The following is a 23758-nucleotide window of genomic DNA, read 5'->3' as shown; positions in this document are numbered from 1 at the left end:
TCTCATATAAAACCTGGTGTAAACTGACAGTGTTCACTAACACAGTATTTGCTGTTACACTGGAAAACACGACAATGTCATGCTTAAAGAAACGACATCACATAGCATTAGACGACAGTAACACAGAGACATTTTCAGATGTTTGATTTTTTTTTCCTGCCTGTGAAAGGGGGGGTGTCTGGACTACCCTATTACTTGTACCTGGTTTTGTAACATGATTCAAGACATCATTTCATTCATCTTCATTTAAAATTTTTCACATTGATGTGACCCACTTTCAAAAGTCTAGAAAAGAATAGTTTCAGACAACTCAAAATTAAAACACTTGGACGACCTCCAAAACAGGTCAAAGATGATATAGTCTGATTTTTTTGTTCATGTCATAGCAGCTATTAGCTTTTCTCCTTTATTTCCTAACCTTGAACTAGAGGTTGATATGTCTTGCCATACTTACACAACCTTGACAGTTGCGTAATCTACCCTCAATGTTCCTTCATCAAGATAACCATTTATCTTAAGGGGAAGCGTCCACTTGTTCGTTTAGATGCTTTTCTCTGCTTTCAGAACATTCGCTATTTTCCCCCTCATTGGCTTCAATGTTCGCTGCCAACCACATGACATGTCAACATGTAATTTACAACCAGCTGTTTCCAGGTAGGCGATTACATATAGATAACTAGTGCCAGCTAAGTTTTACCAACAAATCCAAACGGTAACTGCCTCCAGTTCTTGTCCTCTGCGTTGGAGATAACTAGCTTTTAACTCATACATACATTGATAACAACAGGTTGAATAACTCTAGGCGTCACTACATAACCAAACGTTGTCTTACTTGATTGTTGTTCAGACTTCCTCCTGGTGTCTTATTGTCGGAAGTGTCTCGGAGATAACGTGTACTTTAGTTTTAAACAATGATTACCAATATTCAGAAAAAATATAAGGTGATTTTGGGGTGTTTTGGTTTTTCTTTTGGCCCAAGTGTTCGTGAATGTAAGTTAAAAAATTATATCTGATTTGGATTCGAATATTTATAGATTTACACTATATCTATTTCGTCAAAATATATTGTATAATATTTAATAAAATCAAATACATAAAATAAAGTTTTCAACACTTTATACAAACCCCTAGAAAAGCTGCTTTTTCTTTATAAGGCTCTTGGCAATCGACCATACCCACGGGAAAGAAAGGGTGACCTCTGGTTCTAAGGCTTCACCGGGGGCGTGCGGGGCGACTAACACGGTTCTGTACGAGTCACTGCACGGGGAACACTGCTTCACACGACGAAATGCTCTGGTGACTTCTGAGGGTCTCAGTCACTTTCAGATTCTTCATCACCCAGCGGATACGCCTGGACATTGTTCTGAGTGTACATTTTTGTCTTAACCGTGCTGTTGTGATCCATGAGAATAGCCTAAAAGAGAGCAAAGGGCAGATACATTAACTTCCCGTTTCAGAAAGATGGTTTTAACCATTTCTAAGGTTTACGTGTGTGTGTGTGTGTGTGTGTGTGTGTGTGTGTGCGTGCGCGCGCGCGCGCGGGCGCGCGTGTGGATGGGTCCACCCACTATTCAACAGTCATTTGGTGCAACTGCAAGCTTCCTGGCCCAGAAAGCCTGGAGTTCTCCAAGGTGAACATTTCGGGAATAGGCTATCCCAGAAGGGGTCTCCCCAGAATTTTCATTCTAACTGCAGGGCCACTAAGTGGATTCGGGGGACCCTGTGAGCTCTGACAAAAGGCATATGCAGGTTAGGTTTAGGAAGTTATACTTAGAATCTTGGAACTGGGGGAGGGATGGTCCCTGGAGGTCTCCCAATCCAACCTGTTTGCAGACTTCACGCGGCAACACTCCATAAGGACGTGCTCTCGCCTGAGGACGCCAGCTCTGGTGTTAGAAACGCCCCGGATGGACTGGATTGCCTCCATTGTCTGTGAATCGGGTTCTGATTCCCACCACCTTTAGGGACCACCCTTACAGTGTACTAAGACCATGCTTCCACTTCCTGCAGAATTTTTCTTTTTAAATGAGCTAAAGCCTTGGCTGAACTGCAGGAGCAGCAGCAGCCCTCAGCAGCCCTGGGGCCAGCCTTCATTCAGCGGCTCTCAGAGCAGTAGCTGGCCAGGCAAGCACCTTGTGCCGCACCCACTGGTCCTCCGGCCTCACCATTTCCTCCCCGCCCCTGATAAGCCATCAGGCTGCCAAGGAATGATAACACCACAGCCACTGACCTACGTCTGCTGCCTTGGCTGGGAGATCAAGGGTCTGACCAGCAAAAGGAAGCTCTCACATCACAGAGGGAAAACAGGGAGGATGAGACGGACCGAAGTCAGAGGTTTGGGTTAAGAGCAAGAATGACTGAGCACTTACTTCCTTGGGTGCCAGACCTGGGCTGAGCCCTCTGTGGGATCCTTTCCTTTAATCCCCCCCAACAACCCTATGAGGTGCCAGTCCTGCTCCAGGGCCCTGCCAGCCCTTCCCTCTCCCCCAGGAGTCTTACTGTCTCCGGGTGACAGAGGCACTGGTTGGTGATTAGCCTTAACCAGATCCTTGCTGCACTGAGAACTTCCTGAGCCCGATTTGGGCAAAGTCCTGTGCTGGGGCCCGTCAAGCACAGATGGAAAGGGAACCTTCACAACCAGGCCGGAAAAGAGGAGAGTCCTGGAGAGACCCACGTACAGGGCTGTGGAGAGGTCGCTGACTGAGCAAGAGGCAGGGAGAGAGGGGGCCTCTGTCAGAGTATTTCCTCAGCACCTCCATGCCTCTTCTCTGAGTCTAGCGGGTCATGAGCAATTCAAAGTGACAGACAGAGGGAGCCAGACCAGGTGGCCTGGCGGTTGGGCCCTGACCTATGAACCAGGAGGTCACAGTTGCTGTGGGCTCGATCTCCAGTGTGGGGCGTGCACGAGGCAGCCGATCAATGATTCTCTCTCTCTCTTGTCATTGATGGTTCTATCTCTCTCTACCTCTCCCTTCCTCCCTGAAATCAACAAAAATACTTTTTAAATGACCAAGTCAAATCCTATATAATAAAGGGCATAGTGCTAGATCTATTTTTCAAATATATTGAACAGATTGATGAATGCAAAAAAAACAAAACAAAACCCAAGCTAATCCAGGCTGCATGGCACCTAACGTGAGGGTCTGCGTCTGTCTTTAAATCCCCTGTTTGGGGGAAATCATGAAAGGGCAGTTCATGAAAAGCCAAAGCACCCAGGTCCACGTCAGCTCCGTCAGAGAGAACTCGGGCTGTGCTCCCAGCAGAACATTGCGAGAGAGCGAACGTCATATCCATTTGTGAACCACACAGGCCACCTCCCCGCCTGCTCTCTTCCATTCACTCCTAACCTCAGGGCCTCTGCTTTTAGCCAGAGGAGTGTCTGTCACCATTCCATGTAACACAGAGCAGCAACACCCACCGCCTCCAGCTATGCTTGCTGATCAGAAAGGTTAAAATGGCTGATGCATTTCAAATTCAAACTCGGAATTGATAAACTTTGAACGTAGTATACAAAAGAAGAACACTTCCCCTTCTATCTTGCCTGTGGCTATGATTCTGGTCATGGAAATTATGAATTTCAACTGTTAGATGTGTGCCCGAAGGGGCATATACAGCCTTCCCCCCTCCCCCCCCCGAAGGGCCTGTTACCTGCACTAGAACCACCTCTGGAACCTTAGGCAGTGAGGCCCCCGCCGCTCTCACGGAAAGCTGCCAGGGCTGGGAGAAAGGCGATCAGCACCAGCAACGGCTGATCGCAGAAGGATGCGCAGGAGGACGTGCGGGTGTGCCCAGCCTGATGTCCATATTTTCCAGATGTTCAAGAACCAGACAATGACCCCATGTTTATATTTCCTTGACAAAAGAGTCTACTGACTGCTAATCTACCTACGTACAGAAGTAATTTTACTCTACAAATGTATAACCATAATGCTTGATTACAGTAAAGGAAGTAGCTTGTCCCATGTGGTGTAAACTAAAAAGGAACTCTTTACCATTTATGTTTGGAGAGTTCCCCCCAAAAGTAGCAGGAACATACTTTAGAAGGAAGAAACATACCTCAACATGTGGATGGGGGGCGAGAAGAGATGAATCAAAGAACTTACATTCTTACAGACATGGACTGGGGCAATAGGGTGATGAGGGGAGGGGAGAAGGGCTGGGAGGGGCAAATAGGAGACATCTGTAATACTATCAACAATAAAAAGTATATAATAAAATAAAAATCAAAATAAAACCTAAAGTCTGCAAAGGAAAAGTAAATAAAGGATCCAAAACACGGTGCTTCAATGATCAAGGAACACTTCAACCCATCCCCAAGTTTCTCACCATTTTCTCTTCCGTGGCAGGTGGACTTCGAAGAAGAAAGCAGAGAGGAGCAAAAAGAATATTAACTACTCCAATAATTCTCATGAGCCACGGAAATCCAATTGCCTTCGCGATAGCCCCGCCAGCGGAAGGACCTTGGGGAGACAGAGAATGGGGTGAGCTCTCTGCAGACGCTGCGCCAGGGAGAGGGGCGAAGGCTCAGGTGGTTTACGGTGGGCGCGCTCTGTCGTGCCGAGACAAAAGGTGGCTCTGTCAGGCCGGCGCCTTACCTATCGCGTATCCCATACAGAAGGCCACGTCTGCAATGGCGTACACACTCCCGTAGACGGACACGTGCCGCAGGTCCACCAGGTAGCCCATGATGGGCATCATGGAGGAGTCCACCATGCCTGTGGGCCAGAAAACAGTCCATAGAGAATGGTTGCACACGGAAGATGGGATGGGTGTCAGGGCGGTCCTAACCTCATATCCCTGCTGCCTCCTCCCCCTCTGGCCAATTCCCCACCCGCACGTCCTGAGCCAGACTCCCTACAGCACACCTCTGGCTGAAGGCCGACGGGAGGCAGCTGAGGGGGTGGGAACTGGACCAGTCCACCAGGTGCCTGTTCCCTGCCTTGTCTCACCTCGTCCTCACTGTCCAGGTAGCCTGTCCTCCGACAGAGGGCTCTCAGTCCTCTGGTGGCTCTCCCGCGTTCTCCAGAGCCAGCGGCTGCTGCTCACTAGCCCTCGGAGCCCCACCTGCTTCCTGTTGCTATTTCCCCGGTTCACTCGTTTCTGGTCCACTCGTCCCTTGTCCTCAACGAGGAGACACGCCTACATGCCTCACCCAGTCTCCTCTCCATGCACACGTTGGCCCCACACAGGGGGCAGGGTCAGGAGGATTCAGAACAAGGAGTCTGAGGGATCATAAAACACTACCACCACCAAGACCAGTGGTCCAGTTTCTGGTCTCCTGAGCAGTCAGGGACAGGAAGTGTGAATACAGCCCAGCTGGCAGGCCTCAGGGGTTGATCTTCAGTCTATGAACCAGGAGGCGCAGTTCCATTCCTGGTCAGGGCACGTGCCCGGGTTGTGGGCTTGATCCCCAGTGGGGGGTGTGCAGGAGGGAGCCCATCCATGGTTCTCTTTCATCACTGATGTTTCTATCTCTCTCTCCCTCTCCCTTCCTCTCTGAAATCAATATATATATATTTTTTAAAAACAAAACAAACACATGTTCTGGGTTCAAATCCCTGGCCGGTTGAGTGCAGTCACGCCTTCTCCCTCTGAACATCGGTTCCCCACCTATCCCATGGGCCTGGCCGTGACGGACCAGGGAGACCGCGTCTGTGACTGCCCCCAGCAAACCACTCATTCCCTCTCCCCCAAGCCCCAGGGGCAGGAGGAGGAGGAGGAGGAGGAGGAGGAGGGAAACTCCCTTCACTGGTGTCTGCTGATCACCGAGCACGTGCACGGTGTGGGGACACAGGAGAACAAGACAGCTGGATGCTAATCAACGGGTTGAACATTAATTCCAATGGTGACAGGTGCTACGGAGGCACGTGGGAGGACACCTCTCCGCTCAGGGGGCCTCGCCTGGTCCCAGGGGCCAGCCAAGGCTCCCGCTCTCTTTGTACCCGGGAATGCCTGCCTGCCTGCCTTTCCCTGCGATCGACTTCAGCACTGATTTGTGTCGTGATCGATCTACAGGTTCCAAAGGAGAAACGCGCGTCAACTGTTCATCCGAAATACTAACGGGGTTTCCCTAACGTGGGCGCGTCTCGTTTGCCCGTGAAAATTCCTGCTGCACCGGTCCACCTGTCCTGTACCAAATCTCACCAAAACCCCCGGGAGGCCTGGTCCCCCAGGCTCATCAGAGAAGACCCGTTCTCAGGTCTGAGCCCAAAGGGCCCTGCGTGGGGGGAGCTCTGGTTTGCCCAGAGGTGCGTGGGCGCCTGCAGACACCAAGCTTCTGAAAACGCTGGAAGCGAATGACTCGTGCGTGGAAGCAGGCGTTTTCCTGTGGGCGGTCTGCAGGCTGTCCTGGGCTTGGCTGCCCACAACCTGCGCTCACGCTTCTAGAAAGTTCAGGGTCAGCCCGAGTGATCGGAAACCTTTCTCAGCGACGGGGGAAAACGACCATTTTAAGTGGAGGTGCCAGGCTCCTGGGTCTTACCAATTGCAAAGCCAACTCCGAAGTTGGGGGCGATGAGTCCATAAATGCTTTGGGCAAAAGGAAGCTGTGAGAGGAAATGGAATGTTACACTAAAATCACGTGATAAGCAACTGATACTAGCTTGGGAAGTCTTCCAAAAATGCTGTCTCCAGCCGGGCACGTGTGCTCCCTTCGAAGGAAACAGCGGGGAGGAGGGTAGGCTCAGGGAGAGCCAGACCCTCCCCTCCCATCTTTCCAGCTGGAGCCGAAATGGGTTTTGAGATCACCCCGAAACACTGGTCAACTCCCAATGCGCAAGATCGGCCTGGTCCACACTCCCTTTCTGGCAAGGACCCACAAACCCATTTGGGGTAGATCCTGGCCACAGGAAGATGATGTTTTATTCTAGAAAAAAAGCATCTTGCTATTGTTCCAGGGCACCCTAAAGTGCTTAAGATAGGGGTGTCGAACTCAATCAGAGAAGGGGCCAAAATCTAAAATCCAGCCTAAATCTCGGGCCGAATGGTTTACTGAACAGTCATAAACTGTCATCGTGATGGAAACGCAGCGGAGTGCAGTGATGACAGTGCGGTGCGGGCCACATTGCAAGGCCTGGCGGGACGGATTTGGCCCGCGGGCCTTGTGTTTGACACATGTGGCTTAAGACATTGTAACGTTTAAGGTGATGGGGGTAGGGGTGGGTGACATATCTTACCTATTAAAAGAGAAACATGCAAACTAACCAACACTCCACCATGCCCACAGCCAATCAGAGTAAGTATGCAAATTAACCCAACAAAGATAGAGCTTAATTTGCATAGGCAGGCGCAGAGCCTATGAGGGGGAAGAGGGCGGTGGAGGGAGCTACTGGAGTGGTGCTCCAGACAGAAGCGAAGACTTGCGGGACCCGGGGTGGCCCAGGAGTGAAGCCAGGGGAGGAGGGCCTATTCTTGCAGGAATATCTGCAACAGGCCTCTAGTAATGATATAACAACTCCCAACTGGCATTCAATGAAAATACATCCCTTGGAGAGTCTTGTCCAAAATTTCTAAGATGATAAAAAAAAAAAATTGGAAGAAAATGAAAGATGTAAGAAAATGCATTATCAGCAAAGCTTCAAAACGGCTGAACAGTATTTCTTGGTGATTCTTGCCCAAAGCAGAAAGTGCTCCTTACTGACCATCTCCACTTGTTAACTGCGGCCTTTTACTCACCCATAAAACGCTGACCCCCACAATGATCATCCCCAGCAGGGCGCAGAGCCACCTGTGAACAGCAACAACCGCCATCAACCCATGTGCCTTTTGCCCCCACCCCCGCCCCCCTCCTCCGTCTGCATTTTCAGTGGAAATCGCAGCAACTGCTTGTCTTTGCCAAGACAGAGACACAGAGCATTGTTGTGTGTTTTTTAAAAAAGAATGGGGTGATGAGAAGGCAGGGAGCGTTGCTTCCACCGCATCTCACCTCCCGATCTTGTGTGCGAGTATCCCGAAGATATTGGTTCCAATGAGATAAGAGATGCTCGCTGGCAAAAAGGCGACGCCTGTGTGATGAAAGGGACACCTTATCAGCACGGATACCGGGCGCGCCGGGAAAACTAATCATCGCAGCCGCCGCTGGTGGCGACGAGAGCCGAGGAGATGCAGCCCGGGGGCCGGCACGGGGCAGCTAATATCCGGCGGCTGCCCGGCCGGCCGGACCCCACACGGCTCGTCCGTCCACAGCGCTGCGGAGACGCTGCAGACGCGGAATTCATTTCTCTATCGGCGCCTCCATCTCTGCCTGGCGGGGAGGTCTGCACGTGGACCCGCACCAGGGCAGGGCACTGGCGCCCCACACAGGGCCCCTCCTCCCCCTTCCTCGTTGTAGGACTGAAGGCAGACTCCGGAGGCTGCCCCAGGGCGGACCGGGCTCAGCTACCAGGGGATCTGTCCCCAGCAGCTCCCTCTCCTCCCTACTATTTAAACAGGAAACCCTCTTTCGGAAAGATGGTTTTTCAGACTCGTGAGAGTTCAAAATTCCAGTGTTTCTTCTTGAAATCAGGGATACCAGATTAGACTCTGCGCCTTGCACACACCTGCCGTGTTTCCCCGAAAATAAGACGTCCTCCGAAAATAAGACCTACTGCATGGAAAGATAAGACATCCCCTGAAAATAAGACCTAGCGCAACTTTGGGAGAAAAAATTAATAGAAGACACTCTTATTTTCGGGGAAACAGGGTAGTAAAAAAAAAAAAAAAAAAAAGTTGCTTTGATTTCAAATCTCCGTTCTTTCTCCAGCAATGATGGGGGAGGCATCAGGTCGGGACCTTGAGCAGAGAGGGCTGGGCGGCCCGGGCTCGGGGAAGGGCTGGGCACTGGGTCCTTGCTCTTGTCAGCCAGGCTGCCCGCCCAGCAAGGCGCAGAGGGGCCTGCGGGGCTCCGGCAGAGGCGGCCTTGGCCGCAGAGACCGCACTGCAGATGGCGCAGAGCAGGGGGAGCAAAGCGATTCCCTTGAGCAACCAAGTCTCGCTCGGAGCGAGGAAGGGGTGCTGTCCCGGTGGAGAGGGGGCCGTCTGGCGTGGGTGCTGAGCCCACCGGGTCTCCTGAGGAACCGAAGCGGCCTGCTACCTAGCCAGATGGCCCGGGCTCTCGCTGACTGTAAGGCCATAAACCAGCCCCAGGCTGTGTCTGGGGGGAGAGGACGGAGCATCGTAAGTGCCCTGGGCAGGGGCTGCCACATCCAATTCGGGTCCCCAGTCAATGAAGAGGAGACATCAAACCATCAGCAAAACATCTCAGCCCAGGCGCACCGCACAGCCCCTGCAGGACACTCCCAGCCACGGCCACCAAACCCCGGGAAACACTGGGGCCCCACCTCCCCTGGGGACCAGAGCGGAAGGAAATCTGGGAACACCGCTCAGGGCTGGCAACGAGGCATGAGGAGACAGCCGAGCCCCTAAGCTCTGACCCCGTGAAGTGTCGCACGGAACGCCCCTCCGTCATCCTGGCCCCGCAGCTCGGCAGGGCGACGGGCATGGACCCGCCCTGGGGACCGAAGCCCCAGACACACAGGAGCCCGCCCGCCCCAGGCCTTACCCAGCTGCCACTTGTGGGAACACATGGTCTCCATCATCCAGATGGGCAGGGACGGCTCCAGCATGGCGATGGCCATGTTTGCAAAGCAGATGGACCCTTGGAGGGAGCAAGAGGGTGAGTGGGCGTCTGAGGCCCGAGTGCCCCTTAAGCACCTCCCAGCACAGCTAACCCACACGTGCCCACGGCCAGTGCCAGCAGCTTGGAGGCCCGGAGCTTTTCCTGCTTTTGTAAGGAAGGGAAATGGTGGACCAAGGCAACAGTGAAGAGGGTTGGTATTACTATTAATTATTATTATTATTATTAATATTAATATTATTATTATTACAACCAGATTCCCAGAGTTTGGAACTGGAGGCAACTTTCGAGATCATTGGGTTTAACTTTCCTGACTTACGAACAAAGAACGGGAGCTCCGATCGCTAATGGAGGGGACTTGCGTGAGGTCACGGACACACACACAGACTCGGGCCAACGGAGGCTGCTGCACCTGCCTCTCCCCCCACCCCACCGCCAGCCTGACCCCAAGCACCATGCTGACCACCAAATCCAGGCCAGGCAGCATGTGACCGGCCCCTTGTCGGGCAGCCCAGGCCTGTGTCACTGGGATGGGCCTGAGGGGTCGGCGCTTGGATGAATGCTGCACCGAGCACAGATCTTCCTAAGGAAGGAACCCTCCCCGAGAGAGTTCCTCTGGGCCCACGAGGCCAAGAGACTCCTCTGGCCACAGGGAGTCTCCCGCCCAGGCCGCTGTGCTGGGCGGGACGCCCTCGGGGTCTGCCCTCGGGCCCGCTGTTGCTGTTGGTCACCCGGGTTAAGGTGAGTGAGAACCCCAGCCAGACGCCCGCAGGGAGGCCACGGACTCCTTCCGCAAGGTCAGGGCCAAGCAGGGGCGGCCTTTGCCACCAGCGCAGAGCAGGCACGACCCACCACAAACTGGGGGTGCGGGGGCCTCCGAGACGCAGACGCCTCTGCCCCAAAGGAAAAGCTACTCCGGCAGCTGGCCGAGCGTCAGAAACGAGTGACGGAGGGAAGCCGTTGGTGCGACGCACACCCTCCCTGTGTCCTTCGTGCCTCTGCACAGCCCAGTATCTCCAGTCGCTACGTGAACGCTGGTCCTCGCCCCCCCCCCCACCCTCCCCGGGGCTGAGGAGGACGGGGGTGCGGGGTAGCCCCACCTGCGGCGATGAGGATGTAGGGGTCCTTCAGCAGCGTGGTCAGCGGCGTTCCCTTCTGGCTCTGGGGAGAGAGCGGGGCGAGGGTCAGAGCAGGGGACGAGGCGAGGACAGCGCCCCCCGCCCCCGAGGCTCACCTCCGGCTGCACCCGGTTCGGCTGGAGCACGCAGAGCTGGATGGCTACGGGGAGAGAGAGACAGGAGGCCGCTCAGAGGCCCGCTCGGCACCCGGGCCCAGGTCCCGGCCACGGCCACGGCCACGGCCACGGCCCACGCGGGGACTCACCTCCGTCCAGGAGCACCAGGGCGGCCAGCACCAGGAACGGGGCCGTCTTCCCCACGAACTCGTAGAGCACGCTGCCGAAGGGGGGGCCCACTGCCGGGGGGGGGGGAGGGAGAGAGAGAGAGAGAGAGAGAGAGAGAGAGCGCGCGCGAGCGCAAGCTGATCCTCCAGCTGCGGCCGATGCCCCCGCCCCCGCCCCCCACAAGGAGCGGCCGCTGGTTTCTCGTGCTTCGCGCTCTGTTTTGTTCTAGAATAGGGGTGTCGAACTCAATCAGGGAAGGGGCCAAAATCTAAAATCCAGCCTAAATCGCGGGCCGAATGGTTTACTGAACAGTCATAAACTGTCATTGTGATGGAAACGCAGCGGAGTGCAGTGATGACAGCGCGGTGCGGGCCACATTGCAAGGCCTGGCGGGCCTTGTGTTCGACACATGTGTTCTAGGAGCTGCTGGCGGTGGCCATCCTACTCTGCATCCAGCCAAGCGCCCTGGCTACATCCTCCCAGCGGCCCCGCATCGGGGACACGGGCCAGAGACCCGAAGGGTCACCCCAAAGTGAAGGTCAGAGGGGAGCGAGATCCTGGTTGGCGAGGACCTCCATCCCTTAAGCACCAGCACAGACAGGGACTGCGGGCTCAGGGGGAGGGGACCCCGATCTCTGGGGGGCAGATACCACCCCTGGTCTGGGAGGCCAGGCAGGAAGGTGGGGTTGGGGGTCCAGACTCCGAGGCGGGGAGGTCCTCTCAGCGTTAACCCAGCGACGTGTGAGCGGACAGCCAGGATCCTGGCAGACCTCCCTGGTCCAGCCTCCTGTACGCCTGGGCCTGGGAGGCCTGGGGCTGGTTTCCCAAGGTCCCCCCGGGGCAAGTCTGCGGGTAGAGGCAGGGAGGAGGAGCCCAGGGCCTCCCCCGTCAGGAAGGCTCCCCAAGAGCAGGGAAGGAAAAGGGACAGTTATGGAGTCCGGGAGGAGGGACTGTCGCTGTCCAGCGCAGACAGGCTGCCGGCGCACCTCTGCGTGGACCTCACCCACCTAAGACCCCCATGGCCAGGCCGCCCAGGGCGATCCCCATGGCGTGGCCTCGCTCCTCGTCATCCATGTACACGCTGGCCAGCATGCCCATCCCTGCGCAGGGAGAGAAACGCCGAGACAGTTACCCATGACTCCCTTCCCTCCCCAGCCTGGTCCTGGGAGAGGCCCAGCCCGGTCAGATTCATGAAAACACAAGACCAAGAAGGGTCTAGCGAGGAGCGGGGACCTTCTCCACAAGCCACGGCCAGTGCCCAACCCCGAAACCTTGATTCCCTGAGTCACCCAGCTCGCAGGGTAGGGGCTGGGGAGGGGGCAATGCTCCTGGGACAGACTGAAGACCCCCGGGCACAGACTTACTGGGGCACGGCCACACCTACCAGCCACCGAGGAGCAGGAGGAGCCGACGCCCTGCAGGGACCTGGCGATCAGCAGGAGGGCGTAGCTCCTGGAGAAGGCGAACACTGCGGGAGAAGGGCCAGGCCGGGCCAGTGGGTCAGGGCCGGCGGCTGCCACTGAGACCAACCGAACCAGGTCCAACAGGCATTTCTGAGGCCCTCAGCCCAAGGGGTTGTTTCCACAGGAACCACCCTGTTTCTGCCCAGAAGACACCCCCCTCTAGGAATTTCTTTCTGCAGTTTTTACCCACCTCCCCGCCCCCGCCTGGGATCAGGGTTCTCAACTCGGGGCTCACGGCCATCAGACCCCTTCCTGTGACCCCATGCCCTGAAGGCAAACACAAGGCACTTACAGATGGTGGAGATGAACATGATGCAGAATCCCACAAACATCGGAATCGGGTAGCCGATTCTGCAAAACAAAAACCACCAGGGGCCTCCGGAGGCTGCTGCGTGTTTGCCTAAGGCTTCAGCCGCGTCTCTCCTGCCCGCGCCCTCTGGGAGCGGCGGGTAAGCGCTAGGTCAACTTCCCTAAAAACTCATACAGCTGGCGCTTCCTGCATGACCTTTCCGTGTTTGACTGTCTCCGAGTGTGAATACATTTACGACTGCCTGGCCCGGACAGACATTTCTCTGGAATAAATGTTAGCACAAGATGGGAAAGCAGCCCAGGGCACGGCCCGAATATACGGCCCCTGGCTCCACCGTTTTTTAAGTATTATTATTTTTAATATATTTTATTGATTTTTTTACAGAGAGGAAGAGGAAGAGAGAGGAATAGAGAGTTAGAAACATCGATGAGAGAGAATCATCCATCAGTCGCCTCCTGCACACCCCCCACTGGGGATGTGCCTGCAACTATGGTTCATGCCCTTGACCGGAATCGAACCCGGGACCCTTCAGTCAGCAGGCCGACGCTCTATCCACTGAGCCAAACTGGTTTCGGCAATAACTATTATTTATCTTTAATGGTAGTCGCCGCTAGAGCTTCTCCGAAGGCACAGTTGCGATCAGTGATTCCAGGATCTGACCGGCCAGCGAGGCAACTGCCCTCCATTGAAGAGGTGTCAGGGAGGCCAGCGGAGAAAGACAGGCCCCGTTTTCTGAGCACAAACCCTATGTCCTACTTGCTCCCTAAGAGCACAGCCCATCCAGGGCTCTGCCACCAGGCAGGTGGCATGGTGGGAAGACCTTGGCCTTTCTGTACCTCGCCCCCGGCTGGACGCCCGGCCCTGCCATCAGCCCAGGAAGTCTTGCCCGAGCTTCCCAGGGAGCTCACCGCTGCCTACCTCCCAGAGCCCAGTGAGTGTTGGATGCAACCAGGGCGCCTCCCTCATCCCAGGAGGCGGAGCGGTTATCACACCTTGGTCCCTGCCACCTGCATGGGGCACGAGGGTGCAGGCAGCTTCCTGGTCCCGCGCCCTGAGACGGTGTGCGGCGCTGGCTGAGCCGTTCTCTCTGGGAGTCCGCGTCAGCCCAGAGCAGCCGGAGCACCTCCAGGCCTCGTGCCCCCGAGCCCTGGATCCCACACCAAAAAGCCCCGAGTCCCAGTCACTCAGCCCAGAAGGGCCCATCTGCTCTGGACTTGACTAAAAGGCATAGCTCTCACTCACTCAGTCCTCAAGCACTCACATCCAGCAGCTCACTGACTGGACAAGGACGGTGGCCGCCTGCCCATCTCACATGTGCGGATACTCGGGCACCAACAAGGGGCCTGTGAGACGTCCTCTGGCTGACTGCACCCCAGGCCACTCCGTCCAGCCCAGGGCTCTCCCTGCAAACTCCCCTACCTTCCCAACAGAGTTCCTGGTCACGCTCTCTTCCCCCCCCCACCCCCTCTTTTTTTTTTAAAGTGCTTCATGTGCATCCGGAAACCAAAGAGCATCCTCAAATCATGACAGACTCCCTCTCACACCCCATGCAGATCCCCCACTGGGACCTGAGAAGAGCTTGCAATTCACAAAGCGGGGCTCAAGGCAGACAGGTGAGGCAGCCGAGCCTGCTCCAGCCAGGAGACACCGGCTCTGAACCGCCGTTCAGATGGCCATCCCGTGGCCGCCTCTCTCGCCTCCATTAGCCCGGCGCCGGCCGCTCTGCGCTCCGGGCCCTGGAGAAGGAAACTTGCCGGAGGCTCAGAGAGCAGCGCTCCAGGCAGTTCCTCTTTCTCAGCCACTACTGTGCTCTGCTCCTGGGGGAAGAACCGACCATGAAAATCCTTACAGCTGCCCCGGGACGAACACCGCGTCCATATGTGTGCGAAGCTGTGGACATGCCAGGGGTTCTTACGCCCAAGGCCGCAGCCTGGCCACTGGCCCAGGTCCCCTGGCAGGACATGGCTGGGGCGGGCTGCTTGTCACCGGGAGGCCGGCCCTGGCAGTCCCCGAGGCCGTCTGCGGGGAAAGAGTGGGCAGAGCTGCCGGTGATGTCTTCGCAGCTCCATGAGATCTCTGGCTCTAGTCCCATTTTTCAGATGGCCGCACGGAGGCTCAGTGAACTGAAGTAACTTGCCCCCAGTTCAGGGCACCAGCGTGTCTCCAGCATCTGAGGCAGGCCAGGTAGGTGCTGCTGCTGTGCACTGTGGTGGGGACCCTGATCACAGGAGCACAAGTTCACGTGCGGTGAGTGGAACAGAAGGTCCACAGTTTCACCTAAAGCCAGTCGGCTCTGCCCTGCAGTGCCGTCTTCTTTAAAAAGCATAGTTATTGCCGAAACCAGTTTGGCTCAGTGGCTAGAGCATCGGCCTGCGGACTGAAAGGTCCCTGGTTCGATTCTGGTCAAGGGCATGTACCTTGGTTGTGGGCACATCCCCAGTAGGGGGCGTGCAAGAGGCAGCGGATTGATGTTTCTCTCTCATTGATGTTTCTAACTATCCCTCTCTCTTCCTCTCTGTAAAAAAAATCAATAAAATATATATTTTTTAAAAAAGCACAGTTATTGCTTTTAAAATCCCTTTGGGACTTAATGAAGCGGGCAGGGGATAACCAAATGGCCAGTGTGGAAGGACACTCAAAGGCTGGCCAGTCCAAACCCTCATCTCGGGTGAGAAAGCGAGTTTCAGAGACAGGGTGGTGGCTCACCCACGGTCCCAGCACAAGCCAACCGCCTCAGACCCCTGCTACTGCGGTCTCATCACGGACACGCGTGCCCCCCACTTTCAATGCTGGCCAAGCCGCTGACGGGGCTGCCCCACAGAAATTGCCGGCCAGCCTTGCCCTGCAGCCCAGCCCAGCCCAGCACCAAGACACACTCCTGGATCCACCCTCAACCCTCTAGTCCCCTCAGCATCCGCCAAGGAGGGTCAGCCAGGGCCCCGATCCCTGAGTGATGGGCAGACCGCCAACGCCCGTCCTCCCCCCCCCCCCCCCCCCCCCCCCGCCATGTCTCCTGAGTGGGCAGAGCCTCGGCTGCCATTACTCATCCACATCCGAGCAGCCTCCTGTCTGGATGCGACGCCTTCTCAATTAGAGTCCTGCCCAGCGCAGCGCGACAGGACGCGGCAAACCTCCCAAACCAGATCTCCCATTATCGCCCCAGCCCCCGGCCATCCGCCCCGAGCACCGGGCAGCCGTTAATCCGATCGGAACAGGCCTGCAAGCCACAGACCGAGTCCCCGGCAAAAAGGGCAAAGCAGTCAAGGCGCAGTCAGTCGTTCAACACACCCGACAGGGCGGGCGGAGAACCCGTATCCCCCGCTTCATCACTGACTGGTTTACCTTCGCCATGGAGACCAGGAGAGCTCCAGCCTCAGGCCTGGGAGACCTCAGTCTCTCCCTGCCATCCCCCCCCTGCCCCCCTTGCAGGAAGGGACAAAAGCAAGCACGCGTAGGGTACACACGGTCACCAGAAGAGACAAGAGGCGATGTCTCCCTTTTCAATGCTCCCAGCGCCCTGCTGAGAGGGGGTTCGGGGAGTGCACGTCTGTATAAACGGAATAATCGAAATCCACAGGCCCCTCTGCGGAGCCCCTTGTCAATCATTCTGTAATGAAAACAGAGTCTCGGGTTCAGCCGGTGGGGGTCTCTCTTTCTCAGCTCCCAGCCATGCCTGGGGAGTCACGGTGTCCACCCACCCACCCCCACCCCCGTCCCTGACACACAGCTCCAGCGGGGGCTCTGGTCCCTGACCAACGGCCAGCTCCCCGGGAACTGACGGGAAGGCCCTGCCACGCCACCCTCACCGCCCCGGGGCAGCTGGCTTCCCCCTCCCGGAGCAGCTGAGAAGGTCACCGCTTATTCCCACAGAGCCCACTCCGGCCCAGCGATCGGCCTGGGGTGGGGGTAGGGGCGGGGGCGGGGAGGGTTAACCACAGCAGATCGAGTTGCGATTCTGTGCCCCGTGGCTTCCTCCGTGCCGTCCGGATGTCAGCTACGATCTGCGGGGGAAATAACTGGCTTTCGAACACACGAGGTAACTATGGAAATAAATTAAGCCACTGTCACCGGCCTGATAAAAAGCAGACCACGGAGACAATGACGAGCCAGCCGAGGAGGGAGGCCCCGGAGCGGCCCGGCATTAACCCTTTCCCTGGCCGCCCCGCTCCTTCTGGACTCACATTCCGTCCTTGTGCTCGGCACGTGAAGGCCAGGGGGCCACGTTCTGAGCCCGAGGCGTGGACAGAGGCACGGCAAGGTGTTTTCACATTGCACACCTGCCCGGAGCATTGCTTGGACGTGGGTGCGTGTTTGAGTGCCGACAGGGGTTGCTAACTATTAGTCCAGTGGTCCTCAGCCTTCCTCATGCCGCGGCCCTTTAATACAGCTCTCCATGCTGCGGTGACCCCCAGCCATAAAATTATTTCCGTTGCTACTTCATAACTGTCATTTTGCTACTCTTATGCATCGTGATGTAAATATCTGTGTTTTCCGATGGTCCTGGGCGACCCACGGGTTGAGAACCCCGCTGCTGTAGAGCCTAAGACCATCGGAAAACACGGATATTTACATTACGATGCATAACAGTAGCAGGACAGTTATGAAGTAGCAACGAAAATAATTTTATGGCTGGGGGTCACCGCAGCATGAGGAGCTGTATTAAAGGGTTCAGGCATTAGGGAGGTTGAGAACCACTGGGTTAGTCCTTTTACTCGCTTTTACGCACAAGGCCATCCTGAAAATAAACAAACTGGAATTGTAAGTCACACGCGCCTCCAAGACGGGACTCCAGGCACCCAAGGCACCGACAGCGCTCCTGGGTGTGGCCGCTCCACCTGCCCCATTCGAGGTCCTCTGCTCGCTGTCTGGTCACGTGTGTTTCAGTAAAAACATGGCGTCAGCAGAGTCAAGTCCAAGAGAAGTGACTCCCCAGTGAACCCTTACCCTGCTTCCAGGCACTGAGCTGCCTTACGTGCAGGGTTTGGTGTGCGACCTGATCTAATCTGATATTGGAAAGGACAGGCAGGCAGCTGCCTCTTGCATCATCCGCCCACAAAAGCCACTCTCACGGCAGCATCACGGCCCCGGAGAAGGAGTGGCTCCAAGCTGCCTGTCTCTGGGTAGCTCTCTCCCCCCGCCATGTCTTTGGGGGTTCAGGCAGCCTCATTTTCCCCCATCAGAAGCACTGCAGAGAAGCTAGGAAGCCAGACCAGCTCACATCAGTGGCTGGAGATAGAGTTGTTTTTTTGTTTTTTAATATATTTTATTGATTTTTCACAGAGAGGAAGAGAGAGGGACAGAGAGCTAGAAACATCGACGAGAGAGAATCATCGATCAGCTGCCTCTTGCACACCCCCCACTGGGGTTGTGCCTGCAACCAAGGTACATGCCCTTGGCCGGAATCGAACCCGGGACCTTTCAGTCCGCAGGCCAACGCTCTATCCACTGAGCCAAACCGGTCCCGGCTGTTTTGTTTTGTTTTGTTTTTAGGGCCAAGAAGGTGAGGGAAGGCCCGTGTCTAGAAAACCCGGCTGATTTCTCCCGGGACCCCGTGCCCTTTCACTGTTGGGCCCTTTCTTTACCAGTCCAGCCTGGGACCACCAGAGAGAGCCTAAGTGGATGCAAGAGAGAGAGTCTGACCTGCGCTCCTCACTCTTAGGAGCCACGCTTACACACTGTGTAACAGTAAGCAGGTGGCAAGAACAAGGCGGGGGAGACACCGCACGGAGAGGCTGGGCCCCGGCCTGGTCCTGGGCAGACACTTCCTTTCCCGAACGGCCAGCTCTTGGCCTGTCAGGTCCCAGGTCTGGCCCCAGAGCCCCTGCTAAACTCTGTCCCGGCTCCGATGCTCTGTGTTTTGAACGACTCTATACTAGGAAACACAGACACCCACCTCGAAGCGCGGTTGTAAGCGCACTTGTTTACAATCCTGGAAACGGGTCACCCATCTTGTTGGTAATTGAGGATGTGATTGGCACAAATTACACCGAAGACGACTAGCAGTGGCTCACAAGAGAAGGCTCTGCCAAGGACAATGGGACGTGTTTATCGCTTCTCTGAGCAGAACCGCGTCAAGTCCTCAGACTCAGGGCTCTGCATGGAAAATCCTGGGGGAGGGAATCACAGATCCTGGTAACTTTTGGAGGGTCAGACTTTGCTCCATTACTCTGCGGGCAGCGATGGTCAAGGACACTTGTATTTCCCACGTTACAAGGAAGTGCTAAAAAGATGGTTATTTTGACATTTGCTTGGTAGCTGGGGGAAGCAGTTAGGGTTTAAAAATTTGCTCTAGATAAATTCCAAAGTGGATTATTCACCTTAAGAATAGACTGCATTTCACAGGTCACAGAACAAAAATAGGTTTCTCTTGAAGACTTTTTTTGTTTTTTTTTTCCAAGAGCCCCACCCAGGAGCCTTGGGGGCTGCAAGTCAAAGCCTTTGGAGTAGTGACCATAGAGGAAAGGCTCCCTGGTTGTAAACAGGCCTCTTCCTCATGGAATAAACAAAGCATCCAAAACAAGAAGGGGGCTTCTTGCCCTAACCGGTGTGGCTCAGTGGATAGAGAGTCGGCCTGCGGACTGAAGGGTCCCAGGTTCGATTCCGGTCAAGGGCATGTACCTTGGTTGGGGGCACATCCCCTAGGATGGGAGGAAGCTGATCGATGTTTCTCTCTCATCAATTTTTCTAACTTTCTATCCCTCTCCCTTCCTCTCTGTCGAGGAAGAGGAGGAGGAGGAGGAGGAGAAGGAAGAAGAGGAGGAGAAGGAGGGGGGGGGAGGAGGAGGAGGAGGAGGAGGAGGAGGAAGGAAGCAGGAAGGAGAAGAAGAAGACGACTTCCTCAATGCTTTTCATTTGCCACCTGCATTTGAGAAGCTGGAATGCTCGCGTCCCTTCAGCCCGGTTTTTAAGCATGACCCTGTCTACGACAATCACACCCACAGTAACAACAGGGCATCGTTATAATAATGTCCTCAATTTTCCCACGGAGCCTCTGAGCTCTTCGCCGTCTCAGAATACAAAACGCTGAGCCCTTCTCTGCAATTATACCAGATGCGTTCTTTTTAAATCCTCCCCCGAGGATACGTTTCTACTGATTCAAGAGAGAGGAAGGGAGAGAGAGAGAAAAACACTGACCGACTGTCTACCACATCCACCCCAACTGGGAAGTAAGCCTGCACCCAGGGCACATGCCCTGACCAGGAGCTGAACCCCCAATCCTCTGGAGTCCCCGAGGACGATCCAGCAAACGGAGCCACCCGCCAGAGCCACCAGATGCAGTGTCAGAAGGGCTCCTGGTCTTGGCGTATTTTACATGGCGGCTACATACTGCTGCCTCACGCAGACTGGCTGGCTGGGCCTGGCTTAGGATGGTTCCAATCGCCTCAACGACCCTCCTCAGTCCAGAAAACCAAATGGCCAACGCTGACCATGTGCTCCCGCCCAACTCGCCATGGGTACAGCGGCTGCCCCCTCCGAGTGTCCGAGGGCAGCTTGTGCGGGGGGGAGGGGGCGCGATCTCCGTACCCCCTCTCCTCTCTCACGGACCTTAGCCCCAGAGCTGGCCCCAGCCCCCGTCATGCGGAGCCCCACCTTAAGAAGGGCCCAGAGCTTGGTTTCATGCCTGCTGCTGCCCTCTTGAAATGCTTAATGATATTTAAACAAGGGCCTTGCTGGAGTCCCCCTCTTCCCTCCCCCCTCCCACTCCCACCCCATCCCGTGGCCAAAGCCTGGGCAGGTGTAATCACCTCCGTTCCCAGTCTACACTGGGTGCTGGGTGGACCTGCCTGAAGCCGGCTTCATTGCTGACTCTTCAACTTGGCTTTGGAACCTCGGATGGCTTCCAAGCAGCCCCCCCCCCCCCCCAATAAAAACCCCGCTCCTTTCTCCGCCTAGCACGTGGGGCCTTCTAGAGACTGGCCCAGCCCGTACCCCAGCCCCACCCTCTCTGCCTCCCCATCTCTCTTTGGTTCTGTCCATGCTGCTGGACCTGGTTCCCATGGAGGACTCTGGGCCCTTGCTCCTCGGCCATGTCTTGCTTTTCTGTCTTTGGGGTACACTGTCCCCATGGCAGCCTGCCGCCACCGCTGACTCTGAATCAGCTCCCCCTCCCTGCAGCTGACACCCCTCCCCTCGACGGCAGCCCTGAGTCTCCATGGGCCAGGCCGAGCTGGATTCCCTCCTGAACAGAGACTTGCTGGGGGGTCCCCAACAATGGAAATACGAACAAGTATTCAAAGTAATGGGGACCCAGAAACGTCCAGAACACCTAGGCTTACAGAAACCTAGTCTGGGGAGGGTGTGGGCATTATTAGCTAGTTAGAATGATGCGGAAAACGGCTTCCGTTGCCTCCCCTGTGTGCACGCAGGCAAAGCTCAGAAACAGGCAGGGGACGAGCCTGCCCCACTGCCCACGCCCTTCGCCCCAGGACGGTCATCTCAGCAGCAAAAGGACCATCTCTCCCCAACCCCCCACCTGGCCAGCTCCTGGCGCTTCACCTCGCCGGCTCTAAAGACGACTCCTGGCTTTCTACGCGGAGGGACAGGGCCGGAGGTGGGAGAGAAGGGAAAACAGCACGGCAGGGAGGATCCAATGACGCAATCTGGCATTTAGACGAGAATCCAAGTCCTCCCGCCTCTGGTCCGTTTTAACATTTTCTTACTTTTTAAGCAGCAGAGGCAGCCACGAAAGGCAGAACGAATGGGAAATCATAATTAACTCCGGGCCGAATCAAAAAGGAGAAAGGATTGGATTTCTTCCCTCCCTCCCCCCCCCCCCCCCAGCCTGGTTCCCAGATTCTGCTAAAAGATGAACGCGACACAGAATCCCGGGGGGAAACGAGCTCTGAACAGCATACACATAAACAAACTCTTCAGCCAAAACGCCACCCCCTACCTGTTGGTCAGCAGCCCTATGAACGGGTTGGTGATGAGCTGGACCGTGGCCTTGGAGGCGAAGAGCAGGCCGACCTGCACGTTCTCGTTCAGGAGGTCCCTGTCAGCGCTGGGACACTCGGAGGGGCCCGCGGACGCGTTGGTGGCCGTGGGCTGCGTGCCGGCCGTGGGCAGCGGCCGCCCCCGGAGGGCCCCGGTGGTGCTCCCGGTGGCCACGGTGGAGTTGTCGTAGTAGGAGAAGATGCTCCGGAAGCCGTCCGAGGGGGAGGCCGTGGGCGCCGGCCGGGCAGTGGGCACTTCAGTTGCGTTCTGCTCGTGCTCGAGGCTGTACAAGTAGCTCGGGATGATGGGGACTGGGGACAAGAGAGAAGGGGAGGGTGGTGACTGCACGGAGACCCTCCCCGGGGCAAACGCCAGAAGCAGGATGGTCACGTCCAATGTCAACGAGACACAGAGAGGTGGTGCGGACACCCCCTCCCCTACTGGCACTGCTCAGCGCCCCAGAGAGAACGACGCCCCAGGAGGCTAGTTCCCTGGGGTTTCTCCGTTCAGGGTTCCACCCCAGGAATACTTTGGGAAAGCAAAATCTGGGCTGAAGTTGAGTCCAGGGTCAGCCACCAGCGCCTCTCAGAAAGAGGCTCCAAAGACCTTTAATTGAATGAATCAAGGAAACAGAAACCTAAATTGCATCGTGTGTCTTAGGAAAAAAATAAAATAAATAAATAAACCTGCAGGAAGTCATCTCTGGCTCTTGGGTGGGAGCCGGCAAGTTTGCATCCTATCAGGGGCACATGAGAATCTCTGAGGCTTTCCGGAGAGAAAGGAAAACCTTTTGTTGTGACAGCAGCAGCTGAGGGCACGTGTGTGACAATAGAACCTTCTACGCAAAGGAGGCGGGGGGGGGGGGGGGGCGGCTGCTGAACCCCCACCCACCTCACACCTCACGGCTCTGATCACCTCAACGCCCGACCACTTGCTGCTCTGAGACTGGAGAGGGGAGAGACCACTCCCACCCCTGTGAGTCGAAATTAAAAAAAAAAAAAAAAAAAAAAAAAATATATATATATATATATATATATATATATATATATATATATACACACACACACACACTTTCTTTTACTCATGGCAAATGTGGAAACTGTGAAGGAAAAGCATGCCAACCACTTGGCTGTTGATGAGGCTAGTTATGAGAGCCGGGTTATTTTGTTTCTTAAAAACCCATTCTAGGAAAAAGGCTGGAAGGAGCACTCTGCAAATGGCTCTCAAAATGGTCCAGAACCGTCTCCATCCTGAGTCATCCAAGGACACAGCAGACTGAACCGCCACTTCCCTTCTCCTTCTCCGAGGGAGGGAGGGGTGTCTGCTTGGCTCCTCGATGCCCCATCACATCGCTAGGCCTCCTTCTCGGGGGCAAAACCAGTCTGACAGCCTTCCTGTGGGCTCTGACAATGGCTAGTCCTTCAAAGAAATCTTCTCTGCGGGCACAGCGGGCAGGCAGGGGGGAGGCTGGGCATTATCGGGAGGAAACACAAGCTCTGGGCCGTGTGGGGCGGCACATTCTGCCCTGACCGCCAGGAAAGCGAAGCCACCAGCGCGGCTCTCTCTCCGTGGCCCGGCGTGGCCGCGCTGGGGGCTGTGTTTTTGCAAAGCGCCTTCCCCAGCTTGCCCAGGTTTCAGTGCTCCGGTGAGTGGGGCGCCCAGGGAAGGGGTGTCGGGTGGGGACTGGGCGGGGGGAGCACAGGGCACACGTACCCACGACGGTGAGCAGCATGTTGTCCAGGAGCAGCGCGAGGAACACGATGAACAGGATGAGCCTCCGGGAGTGGCGGCCGTCCAGCAGCAGGCGGACCAGCGCCCACTCGCTCAGGGCCATGGCTGGGGCTGGGCTGCGGGCAGGGGAGAGGCGAGGGGCTAGGCTGCGGGCAGGGGAGAGGTGAGGGGCTGGGCTGCGGGCAGGGGAGAGGCGAGGGGCTGGGGCTGGGCTGCGGGCAGGGGAGAGGCGAGGGGCTTCGGTGGATGGGGGTTCCCCGCACCGTCCAAGCTCACACCTCCCGGCTGCAGGAAGGGCGGGTCCC

The 23758-nt window shown here is 56.1% G+C and overlaps 1 protein-coding gene across 1 annotated transcript; it reads right to left on the bottom strand.

Moving 5' to 3' along the window:
* Positions 1–198: 198 nt before the first annotated feature.
* On the bottom strand, positions 199–23576 carry SLC18A2 (solute carrier family 18 member A2). The gene is made up of 15 exons (XM_036439188.2): positions 23436–23576; positions 21682–22033; positions 12771–12829; positions 12400–12483; positions 12023–12115; positions 10997–11086; positions 10848–10891; positions 10714–10774; positions 9539–9634; positions 7925–8003; positions 7675–7726; positions 6482–6545; positions 4596–4715; positions 4327–4460; positions 199–1414 (listed from the first exon to the last, which is right to left on the bottom strand). Exons 1-15 carry the CDS (start codon positions 23554–23556, stop codon positions 1313–1315), a joined length of 1551 nt encoding a protein of 516 aa, XP_036295081.1. The 5' UTR covers positions 23557–23576; the 3' UTR covers positions 199–1312.
* Between the last annotated feature and the right edge of the window lie 182 nt (positions 23577–23758).

The sequence above is a fragment of the Pipistrellus kuhlii genome, unplaced genomic scaffold (genome assembly GCF_014108245.1).
Source record: "Pipistrellus kuhlii isolate mPipKuh1 unplaced genomic scaffold, mPipKuh1.p scaffold_m20_p_15, whole genome shotgun sequence".
Taxonomy (NCBI): Eukaryota; Metazoa; Chordata; class Mammalia; order Chiroptera; family Vespertilionidae; genus Pipistrellus; species Pipistrellus kuhlii.
The sequence above is the reverse complement of the archived record's forward strand: the minus strand, read 5'-3'. Positions and strand labels throughout refer to the sequence as shown.